This window comes from Aphelocoma coerulescens, chromosome 7 (genome assembly GCF_041296385.1).
Source record: "Aphelocoma coerulescens isolate FSJ_1873_10779 chromosome 7, UR_Acoe_1.0, whole genome shotgun sequence".
Taxonomy (NCBI): Eukaryota; Metazoa; Chordata; class Aves; order Passeriformes; family Corvidae; genus Aphelocoma; species Aphelocoma coerulescens.
Genome location: NC_091021.1, coordinates 21,305,022 through 21,316,858, shown reverse-complemented (window position 1 = coordinate 21,316,858; position 11,837 = coordinate 21,305,022). Strand labels below are relative to the sequence as shown.

At 33.9% G+C, this 11,837-nt stretch overlaps 1 protein-coding gene across 10 annotated transcripts in view; it reads right to left on the bottom strand.

The window, feature by feature from the left end:
• Window positions 1–221: 221 nt before the first annotated feature.
• LOC138113371 (sodium channel protein type 2 subunit alpha-like) overlaps window positions 222–11,837 on the bottom strand; it is a 50,926-nt gene continuing 39,310 nt past the window's right edge. For all 10 annotated transcript variants that reach the window (XM_069021543.1, XM_069021544.1, XM_069021545.1 and 7 more), the window contains exons 20-26: window positions 11,342–11,464; window positions 9,082–9,363; window positions 6,706–6,759; window positions 5,411–5,548; window positions 3,610–3,714; window positions 2,249–2,519; window positions 222–1,411 (exon numbers count right to left, since the gene is read on the bottom strand). In XM_069021543.1, the coding sequence (XP_068877644.1) occupies window positions 222–1,411; window positions 2,249–2,519; window positions 3,610–3,714; window positions 5,411–5,548; window positions 6,706–6,759; window positions 9,082–9,363; window positions 11,342–11,464 (2,163 nt within the window). The remainder of the gene's footprint in view (window positions 1,412–2,248; window positions 2,520–3,609; window positions 3,715–5,410; window positions 5,549–6,705; window positions 6,760–9,081; window positions 9,364–11,341; window positions 11,465–11,837) is intronic.

Sequence of the window (11,837 nt, the reverse complement as noted above, 5' to 3'; positions counted from 1 at the left end):
TGATTAACAGAGTCACAGTTTGATGATGGAGGTTCACTGTTTTGTTATAGGCACTGACCTTAAGTATATATATAATGTATATATATGCACACACACACGCACACACACACATATATGTGTAAAAACTGTCAGTTTGGCATAAATCTCCTGCAGGAGTCCAGTTGATGCTTCATTCTCAAAGACTGTAAACAAGTTGTCCCATTAACAAAATTCTTAGACCATTATTTTTTATTTTCCCTGATGTCTTTACCTTTGTAGTTCTTTTCTGCTTTATCTTTTTCATATTTTTCTTTGTCTGGCTTTGTTACACTGTCATAAGAGGGTGGGGAAGTTGTAGAACTCTCATCTGTTTTTTCTGGAGTGGAGTTCCCTTTTAGTTTATTAATAATTATCTCTTTTATAATGTGTCCATCTCCCTCTTTGTTTTTATTTCTATTATATAGACTAGACACCTGTTTAACTTTTAGCCTTAAAAGGTGACGTCTGTAAGCACGCTGAATGATGACAGCAGACACCTCCTCCTGTTTTCGTTTCAATGTGGTTGTAATTGGTTCATAGGAGACTTTAGAAGGATTGGCTGCCATAAACCGATCTTCCATCTGTATTCTGAGGGCGTCCATCTCCCCACTTTCCCCCAAGACACGCTTTGTGAAAGCAAACAAGATGTCAAGGCAGTGAATTCTGTCACCGCTCACCATGGGCAGATCCATTGCAATAAGCTGGACTTTGTTTGGTTTTGCTATGAGAAGAGGTGGATCTAATGAAGCTGCAAAATCTGATAATTTACTATATTCTATGAATTGTGTTGCATCAGGATCAAACTTCTCCCAGACTTCATAGAACATCTCAAAGTCGTCCTCGCTCAAGGGTTCAGCACTTTCTTCAGTAGCAACACTGAAGTTCTCCAAAATCACAGCGATGTACATGTTCACCACTACCAGAAAGGATATGATAATGTAGCTGACAAAGAAGAAAATCCCAACAGAAGGGTTGCCACAGTCACCTTTCACAGAACTCCCTGGATGATCTTTATGGGGGTCACAGTCTGGCTCTCCACTGTTAAGGATCGGGGCGAGCAAACCATCCCAGCCAGCGGACGTGGTGATCTGAAACAGGCAGATCATGCTGTTGCCAAACGTTTCAAAGTTGAACATGTCATCAATCCCAACTTCCCTCTTGACATAGGCAAAGTTGGACATGCCAAATATCGCATAGATGAACATGACCAGGAAGAGCAGCAGCCCAATGTTGAACAAAGCAGGAAGAGACATCATCAGAGCAAAAAGCAGAGTGCGGATTCCCTTAGCGCCTTTAATGAGGCGCAGGATTCGACCGATTCTGGCAAGTCGGATGACTCTGAATAGTGTGGGGGATACAAAGTACTTCTCAATCATCTCAGCTAAGAACATACCTAGAAAAAGAAAGTGAATAATTAAAATACAATTTAAAATTATATAATTACCTATAGAAAGATTTATTTATTGCTATCTCCAAAATAATCAGTATAGGGATTCTATGTTATAGCAAAAAATTATACAAGTTACTACATTTTATTGAAAGCTGTTATTAAGGTGAAAGCATCTTCCTTATTTTGAAATGTTATCCTAGAGAAGGTAAATAAGTAAAATAAAGACTGCTTGTGGCAAGTAGGTAGTGCCTGTCTAAACAGGTAGTTCTTAAAACAGTTGGGATGGGGAAGTTTATGTCTTAGATACAGTTAATTCTTGAAGCTGAGCCTATAATCACTGCCTTTTATGAAGGACGATATTGGCTTAATTTCTGAAAATCAGAGATTTCTTTAACACATTTACATTGTATCAGCACAATATTTCTCAGATGTATCACTCATTTGCACCTTGGGCAATCACTAGGTTTGAATTGACAAATCTTAGTTAGCAAAAGTAAAAAGAAATCTCACCCATTTCACATAATTTTCAGTTTTAGTACTGAAAGTAAATCTGTGGTTAGTTTGCATATACCAATAAACATTCCTCTTTGTACACATTAATCTAATGTGCCAAACAGTTCCGTTATGTGTTTTGATGTGGAAAATGACAGTGAATCTAATGGGAGAGATAAAAATCTTATATGCAACATTGCATATATTGTATGCTAGATAGTATGAAGATCTGAATCAACATGTAAGACATCTAGGAAAAAGAAAATTTCACATTCAGTATCAACATACTTGAAACAAATGTTTCATATTTCTTCCACTAGTTCTTTCTTGAAAGGGAATTGCTCTTACCTACTATGGAGAGAATCACAACCACAAAATCAAAAATATTCCAGCCTATAGTGAAGTAGTAATGGCGAAGTGAAATTAATTTCAAGACAAATTCTCCAGTGAAAAGGACAATGAACACCAAGTTAATCCGGGATAAAATTGTTTCCATTTCTTTACTCTGATCATCTGTTTCTACCATCATTGTGACCATGTTAAGGCAGATGAGTATCATGATGCTGATGTCAAATACTTGTTTGGTTACAAAATCAAAGATCATGCCTTGGAATTTGTTCTGCAAACACAAAGATGGAATACAGTTTATACAGTGAAAATAATTGTCTTTTAAAATGCCAAATGAGAAAACAACTCCGTTCAAGATTTAGGAGTGCAGAGCAAGACCCATTCACAATACAGGCGTTGATGTAAGCCCAACACATGTCAGTTTACATCTCATCTGTTAGGGTGAATCAAGAAGCTCACCACTGTTGGCTGAAGAGACAAGAAGGGAAACAGTGCAATAATAAGAGTAATAACAATGACAATTAATAACTGGGGTAAAATAGGTGGTGTAAATTGATAGCCAGCAAGAGTACCAGCTGAATGGAAACAAATTTTCTTATCTTTATTCTCAGATGGTTTTAGAATGCTAACCTTCTTTCTTCCTTAAGTTAATTGTGCTTGGTGAGATCACTGGACAGCTTAAGATACATGTCTCAAATACACCATGACTGTAATAGCCTAGTTTTTCTTTAGTACTTAGCTCAATGTTTTTTGCCATATGTCTCTCCTTAGAAAATCTATTTTTAACCACTTGCTGCATAAGGTGCAACAAGTCTTTTATTTTTTCAAACAGTGTAGGAGTTCAGTAAATAACAAGAGTAGTGTCTTATCTTAGAGACAAATTTATCCTAGTCTATGCTTTACTCTCTAGGGCATTCTTTTCTTCTGTAAGATTTTCTGCATTTGTCCTTCCTATTAGGTTACCAGTGCCCCTTTCAGTCTTCAGCAGCAAGGGGCCAGTGCATCCCCATTTCCTACAAATTCTCTCTGAGGAGAAAAACCAGGAAATTAATTTTGTCCTTGGTAACAAGAACCAATAAATGATCCAATCAGTTGTGGTTTTCCAGGACTTAGGCAGGGAACTTTGAAGTTTATCATATTAACACTATTAAATAATTTTGTTCATACTTCAGTGTGTATGTTTTTAAACAAGTTATGAATGATCTATTCTGATGGATTTAAAAAGGGGCAATTTCTACCTTTACAAGAAAATAAATGGAAAAAATATTTTCTTTCCAGACCTGTAATCTTATTTTATGGAAAAGATCATATTCCCAAAAGAGTATTTAATATTAGGGGTATAAAAATCAAATCACTCTTACCACTGGCCTCGGTATAGGTTTCTGTGGCTTTTTGGATCCCAGTTTTTTCATTGCGTTGTAATATTTCTTCTGTTCTTCTGTCATAAATATATCTTGACCTCCAAAGTAAAGAAATAATATCAAAATTAATTAGTATCATGTCCACACATAAAACATTTAACTACAGTATGCTGCTCTGTAATTTCATATTGAAATTATATTTAATTTATATAAAAAAGGAGGGTTTTTTTTCAGGTATTTAGAATGTGGATGCTCATATACATTTCTAACACGCAGAAAAACCCCATTACTGGTGCCTTGTCAGCTTGACAGTTGAGTTTTTCCAGTGTCTTCAGGCTCACTTTTGCTGAAATGGCTAAAAGGGCTCTTGCTATACTGATGCTGTTCAATAATTTGCTGATTAGGATATGTTTAGTGAATAGGAGGGTGACTAGTGCCTTACATGTCCTATATTCTGTATAGACTTTTAGGATTACAGCTAGACAGGTCTAAAAGAGACATAACTTTGAGGCACAAGTTGTGTTAAAGGACTGTATTCGTATCTAATCTGTGGATTTTAATGGCAAAAAATCCCCCACCTTTGATGTAAAATTAAGAACAGTAATTAATGTCATGCCATAACAAATTAAAACACCACTGGAATCTTGACTAACTCAAATCAGCCTTTGTTTGCAGATGCAAATGCTGCCAGTCAGATGTGCAACTGAATGACTGACTTCCAGTATAGGTAAATTGTGCTTATTGATGAATCTGAACTAAGTCAGATGGAAGCACAACGTCAAAGTCACAGTCTGCTAAATTGGCTGTCACAGCCAAAGCATCACAAAATTGATAGTAACCCCAGACATGTTTATGACTCTTCTAGGAAGCTGAAGAATATTTTCACAAGGAAAAATTTCTGTAGTTCACAATTTTCTTTTACCACAGATTCTGTCTTGTATTGCTGTTTTTTACTTGGTGATTGGAAAAAAGCAAATCATATGAAACTGCTTTTTCACGGCACACAAAAATTTAAAATGACCCTGGCATTCAAAAAACTAAGAATTGTGAGGCTTCAAAGTATTTTAAATGTGATTATTTGTATTTTATATTTTAAAGTTCTTTAAAACTGAACTGTATACATTATCAATACAATTATTTTAAACATACTTGTATGTCAAATGTATACAGAAACACCATTCCCTGTATACCTCTGTTTTACTACTGATAAGAAATTATAGATTGTATTTATGTCTAAAAAATTCATCTAATTTCTCATAAAAGTGTTAGAAAAATAAAGTCCTTATGTACACACTTTTACTTTTTTCTATAAGCCTATTCATATGAGCTCTACTTGACTTTCTCTTAACTTACTGTTTAATCAGTTTGCAGATCCATTTTTCATTGTATGAACAATGCCATATTGTGTCTTCATTAAGTGTCAACAGTTTGTAAGAATAATTAAAATTAATTTACCTTAATTTATCTTAATTCTTTAGAGTCAATTGAAAAAGAAATTATTTCATGCTAGATAATATTGCATCTAATCAAACCAAAAATGCAGGTTCACTTTTCACATCTTCATTTTAACTGTTTACACAATTTTCAAATTATTCTGAACCAACTTTTCACTTTTCAAAATGCTAAAAATGCAAAATTCAGAATCACATCCACAGATTTTAGCACAGATTATCATTAAAAAATAGACACTTGATTTAAGGTCTTGAAATGACTTGTGATTTTTATTAGCCCTACAGAAATAACTTATTAATTCATTATAGCTAGTAATTCATACCAATATGGAAATATTTTAAATACTTATCTTCTTTTTTTGTTGGTTGAAGTTGTCTATAATAACACCAATGAAAAGGTTCAAGGTAAAAAATGATCCAAATATGATAAAGATGACAAAATAGAGATACATGTACAAGTTGTCCTCATACTTAGGTTGATCTTTTACCTAAAAAATATTAAAAATTTTATTACCCATGAGAATACTAGATATAAAAAATGATGTGTATAATTTAAAATTTAGTATATGCCATCTCAGATAGAAAAGCTATCAACGGCACCAATTTATTGAAAAGATCCAACACATCCATTCCAATCAATATTTGGAGAACTGGAAGCTGACAGAATTATTGTTCATATGGAATTTTTAAGTAAATGTGCCCACAGATATGTTTGTGTATGTACATATATTAAAAGTTCCTCATGTAGAAGGAAGAAGCAATGTGGGATTGAGACCAGTCATTAGTACTTAAAATTTTAATAGCAGAAATCTAAGTATTTTATATTGTGTTCAGTATATTATCATGCAACAGAATCAATAAATTTTATTTTCGCCTAAATCTCCCTGGAACTTTTGGTCTTGCATGAGCATTCTTACATTCAGCTAGGAAAAGATGCTCTCAATAAATTTCTAGTGAATATATGCTTTGCAAAATCCATTAAATTGAGGCAAATTTCGAAGGAAGATTTTGTTATTGTCTCTATTTTCTGGATTTCACATCCCAGCATCTGCACCTCTACAGCACAACAAGCTTGAGTGTAGAAATGCTAAAGATAATGAAACAGGATTATTTACTCTGGGAGACAATATCATTAACATGACTATTTATATAAATAGTCAAAGCTTAACAGATGATTTTCAACCTTAAAATCTAATTGCACTTAAATATCTAGATAACATAGGTGCTCAATCTAAGGAAACAATGAAATGCAGTTACAAATTATAAAACTCAATTAATGTATTCCATATTTAATAACTGCATTACATAATCTTAAATTAACTAATACTCATGATTACCAAAAGAATTTTTAGAAAAACACTTCTTTGGTCTATTACATTAACATTATCCTTAAAAAAAAAAAAAAAAAAAATCCAGATAAGTTAATTTAGCTTTTTCATCTAAACAGAAGGAAGTGGGATTAATTCTTTCCAGTAAAAATTCCGAGATTAAAAAAAACCCATATTGGTGCTGATTATAATTCTTTGTTGTGTGTGTAGCTGTGCTATTGTTGGTGTAGTTGTTCTATTGTGTGTCTACCTGTTTAAATTCAAAACTCTTTATCAGAAAATAATCAACTGATGAACTTTGAAAGTTTTACACTTACATCTCGTGAATCAACAGCAGCATACATAATATCCATCCATCCTTTGAAAGTAGCCTAGAAATAAAACAAAGTTGTTTATCTTCCCCATACAAATTCATAATCTGTACAGGAACTAGGTTATTTATTTATCTGGACCTCCACTTTTAATAAAATCATTCCTAAATTTTTATATCACATGTAACAACTCAGGCATTGTAAAATATTTTTCCTAGTGTTATTTTAGTTTTTTTGAGAATTTTTTTTTAGGTATTCAAATAATATTAAAAATCCGGCTCTGAAGGTCTCAGCAAGTCAACAGTGTGTTTGGAGCTGCAGATGAAGAATGATAGACTTAGACAGACATTAATGCTGGAGATACTTAGGTAGGATCTACTAGAATCACTCATGGCCACAGCCATTTTGTTAAGTTTACAACATGAATTGGTGCAATCAGTAATATAACTTCTGGATAAAAAACCAACATGCATCTGAATGCTTTTTCTGTGTCTAAACTGACCTGGTATTTTTAGAAATGTTTTAATCCCACATAGCTAAAAGGAATAGACTGTTCAAAGTAAAAATATACATTGGTTCATGAGAGATTTTTACAGAAGACCAAAAATTGAGCTGTGAAAGAGCTGTAATTGACATCTATAAAAATTTGGCTGAACTCCTATAGAGACTTTTTTCATTTAAAGAGTGAGAAAGACCTGCCATCACTGCTCTAAGAAGGTGATTTTCATGGATGCAGAATGTCCATTTTCTAAGGAACAGCAAAGTTGGTGTGACATGCTGGTTGAAAGTGTGACTGTGCGACTGTTAGCCAGCGTTTCCAAGCTTATTCACAATAAAGAAAAACAGAGCTAAAAAGCCTGTGAAATGAACAAAGAGCATCACTCCTGAAGAGGTTCAGGAGAGGAGCCATCCCAAGGAGCATAATTCCATCTGTGCTTGCCAGAAGTAGCTTTGGTACTTTGGTACAGCTGCCAGTTTTCACAGCAGAAAACTTTCACGCTGGAAGTGTTCATCTCCTCCTGAATTTTGCAGTGCAATACCAATTTACCAAGAAGGTGTGCTTCAAGCCAGGCTTCACAGATCTTTCTGGCTCAGGAGGCAATTGCCAGCCATTTGGTGGCAATTGCATAGCACAATTATGAAAGGATCAGAGTTAGATAGAAACAATAAATACAGGAGAAGAGTGGAGAGAAAATGTTAGTGGAGGCAATTAGATGAAGAGGTGACACAATAAATGCTCAAAGATGCCTTAATCTCTGTGGGGAAAGTAAAGGTCAGAAGGGAATATTTGAAAAGGAAAATTATGAAAAATCAGAAGAAAGAAAGAAAAAAGAGAAGAAAGATGAAAGGTTCACAGTAGTGAAGTTGTGATATTAAAGACCAAGACTGTCTGGATGTGTGACACAGATGACATTCATACACAGCTTCAAGAGAAGCTGTTCTCCTTATACATCTTCAGAGGCAATGGTAGCAATGAGATCTGAAGTCAGAGAATCCGAGTCATCTTTCAGTACTACTACTCAGCACATAAGAGTCACATTGCCTTTGCAGGTAAAACATTTTAAGCTGGGTAGTTAATTTTGGAATTAAAGTCAGCTACAGATATTGACCTGCTCTGAGATAGAAGAGACAAGCGTATAGTTCTTAGATAAGTTTGAATATCAGAGCTGTAAAAATCTCATGACATTTCTGACATCTTTTCATTCAGTGAAGCTGTATGTTGAGTTACAGACAAGTGATTCTACAGAGTTCAATCTAAATCTTATTGCATGCTTTCTTGCTTGTGTTTTGGATCAGATCCCAGCTATCAGAAGCTCCATTCTAAGCAAGGAACCTGTAAGAGCTAAGGTCTTTATTTCTTTGATGTAAATAAAATATGCTCAGTACCTAGAATAAAGACAGTTCTAAACACAGTGCATAGGATAAGGAATTGAAGGAGATATGGAATTTACAGATTTTGTATAAGTAGCAGTAATTAATGGAATGAATATGCTATGCAATACAAAAACATCTAATACTTCACAAGAATAATACTATAAGTAACATAATACTTATTTAGTGTACTATAATGACTCTTAAAAGCATTAGGGAATATGCTAGCTCTATACTGTGTGCCACTGAAGAGATTCTTTTGCATTTTAAACTTACTGTTTTCACACTATTATTATTATCATCATAATGACACTGTATTCCCTAGACTTGGAATGGAAAATTACTCTACTATCATTAACAAAAAAATTTACAAGAAACACTGTAATAGAGTTGTGTGAGCTGTAAATTATTGCCATGAAGAAATTATTCCAGTACTTAACAGTCTTTAATTACCCATTTTTCCTAGATATCTTTAAAAAGAGCAAAAAGAAAATATATACATTTACTTACTACTTGAAGCAGAGCAAGATATCCAGCTCCTACATTGTCAAAGTTTACTTTCACATTCTTCCATCGGGCACTTTGATTGCTTTTTATGAGTTCTGCACACTGAGTATAATTGTTGACATCACTGATATCAAACATCTCACCAGTTGTGGTGTTGACACAGTGATAGAATTTTCCAGCAAACAGATTTACTCCCATGATGCTGAAGATTAGCCAGAATATAAGACATACCAGCAATACATTCATGATAGATGGGATTGCTCCTACAAGAGCATTTACAACCACCTAGTGAACAAATTAGACAAAATAGCTGCTTAGCTTATGAAAAGAAAATGAAAAATACTTTTAAAGTACTTTAAAAATGTCAAAACAGTATTACTATGGGATGGACAGTTAAAATATTACATTAAAATTTATGGGGGAAAATTTAATTAAGGTTTAATAAAATGCTAATGAGATTGCAAAAAGTAAGAAATAAATTGAGATGGAAATGATGACAATGCAAAAGTCTGAAAAAAAAATCAAAAAGCAAAAGAAAACCTGTTAGTAGCAAGATGGATTCTTAGAATTTGTGTGCTCTAGAGAAAAAGAGAGAAATAAATGTTAAATTCCAGCAACATAAATTAAAATATATAAATAGGAAATAAATCAGAAAAAGCTCAAAGAACAATGATGTGAAAAACTGAATAAAAACGTCTGCATGTAAAACTATCATTAGTAACGACTTTATTCTTAGAAACATTATGTATATATTGGCATCAGTGTATTTTAATATCCACATAGAATTCAACATAACAAAGGATATCTTATTTAGTCTTTATTAACAGCATCTCCTCTAAGTCTTGGTTTTAAATTGCCTGGGTCACTACTGTGCTCTTACACTTATCCTTCTTTTTCTTTTTAATTGGCTGCATTTAATTCCCTGGAGCTACTGTGTGTGGGCAAGTGGCAGTAAAAGACCAGATGAAATCCCTGGACAAAAGTTTTCTTTTAGTTATTGTGATTCAGCTAAAAGAAATCTGCTGCAGATATTCAAACAATAATTTTCTAGCAAATCATTAGAGACTGCAGTAGTCTTTTGTGTATGGTTTTGAAAAACATAGTATTTTTCATTTCACCGAGTTGGCCAAAAGTAGTCTAGTGTCAATAGCAGTTTTGCCTATTTATTAGATAGGGACTTAAAGTGTTGTTTGGATTGCAAATCATGTAAAACATAGTGGTGATGGTGATGTGCCACAGGACACACTTCCCTACACAGGCAGGCGTGGCCACCTCTAGGATACCAACAGTCTTACCCAGACAGGAACCACACTTTTTATTTGGAAACTGAAGACCTGTGACTGAGCTATAAATATGTATTGCAGCACTGGGGTATTTTGAGGTGAAAGATTGAAAGGAGATTTCTCAATAACATTTTAATTTTTTATGTGTCAATTTCTCAGTAAGTAGCATAGTCTGCATTTTCAGCAGACAGTTTATAATAGGGTTTTTCTTGGTGGGTTTTTTTTTTGGTTGCTTGTTTTGGTTTTGTCAGAATATGAAAATAACAATCTCCTCAACAGGAAGATTTTAGATCTCTAGGAGATGTAAGATTACAGCAGATACATTCATATGAAGTAAAAGATCTCTAACTGAGAAAATGATTTCCCATTTCTCCCCTTCTATGCTTCCAAACCTATCCTTATTTCAGGTGTCTGTTCAGAAAACCTTTCTCTAATACTAGAGCATTTACTGTGGGATTTTTTCCCCAGGCAGGTAGATAGGGAGACACAGTGAAGCTTTCATTTCTGGTGTGTCACTGTTGTCAGCTTTTTCACCTTTTTTTGGTTTGTTTTGTTTTCTGGCTAATCCTGTTCCATCCTGAACTACTGACAAACTAACACAGAATAGAGGTTAGCTACAGAAATTGATGAAAAAAAAATTACCAGATAAACTGCAGAAGAAAACCTCCAACCCTGTACTGTAAAATTTGTCATGTCCTTTTATTTTGCTAGGTCCACAAATCAATGGAAATTTTAACAGTCAGGGGGCTGGGAAAACACAACTATGCATCAGTGACAAGGCAAATTTAATGAGCTCAAGGTCTAATTTCCAAATGTAAGGTGTACATAGGTTGTTTGTACGGACGTGTTGAAAGGCCTTTCCCCACACATTTTTGCATGCCTTCCCATTCTGGAGTTCTTTGAAGAAAGCGTGAGTGTAACCATTTATACATTCATTTTTGTATGCATACATTTGTTCAGACTCATTCGTTTTATCTCACCCTCATTCCTTCAAATCGTGACAAGGCTCTTAAAGGTCTTAAAGCTCTTAATGTCCGCAGCGATTTAATGGCACCAAGTTCAGAATAGCCCAGAGCATTGGCTATTAAACTAACCAATGAGACCTATCAAATACAGAAAAAAAAAATATTTTAAAAATCGTTCTACACTGTTTATTTAAAAAGAATACAAATTCAAGCAACAAATCAACAGTGACAAGTTGTAGAATGCCACCATTTTCATACTTGCTGGAAAGGCAAGAGGTCTCAAAAAGACATGGTTGAAAAAGGAATATGTGCTATTAAATGTTTGTCATGGTTGGACAGGATTTAACAGTCATATGGAAGCATACTTTTGGATAAAATTTTCAGGAATATTTGAAGATGAAATAGGCATACTTTCTGTAACTTCATTAAGGTTCAACCTTCCAAACATTTAAAATTCTGAATATATTAAATTATTTTATTAACTTCTGGCAATATTTTGAATATCTACAAA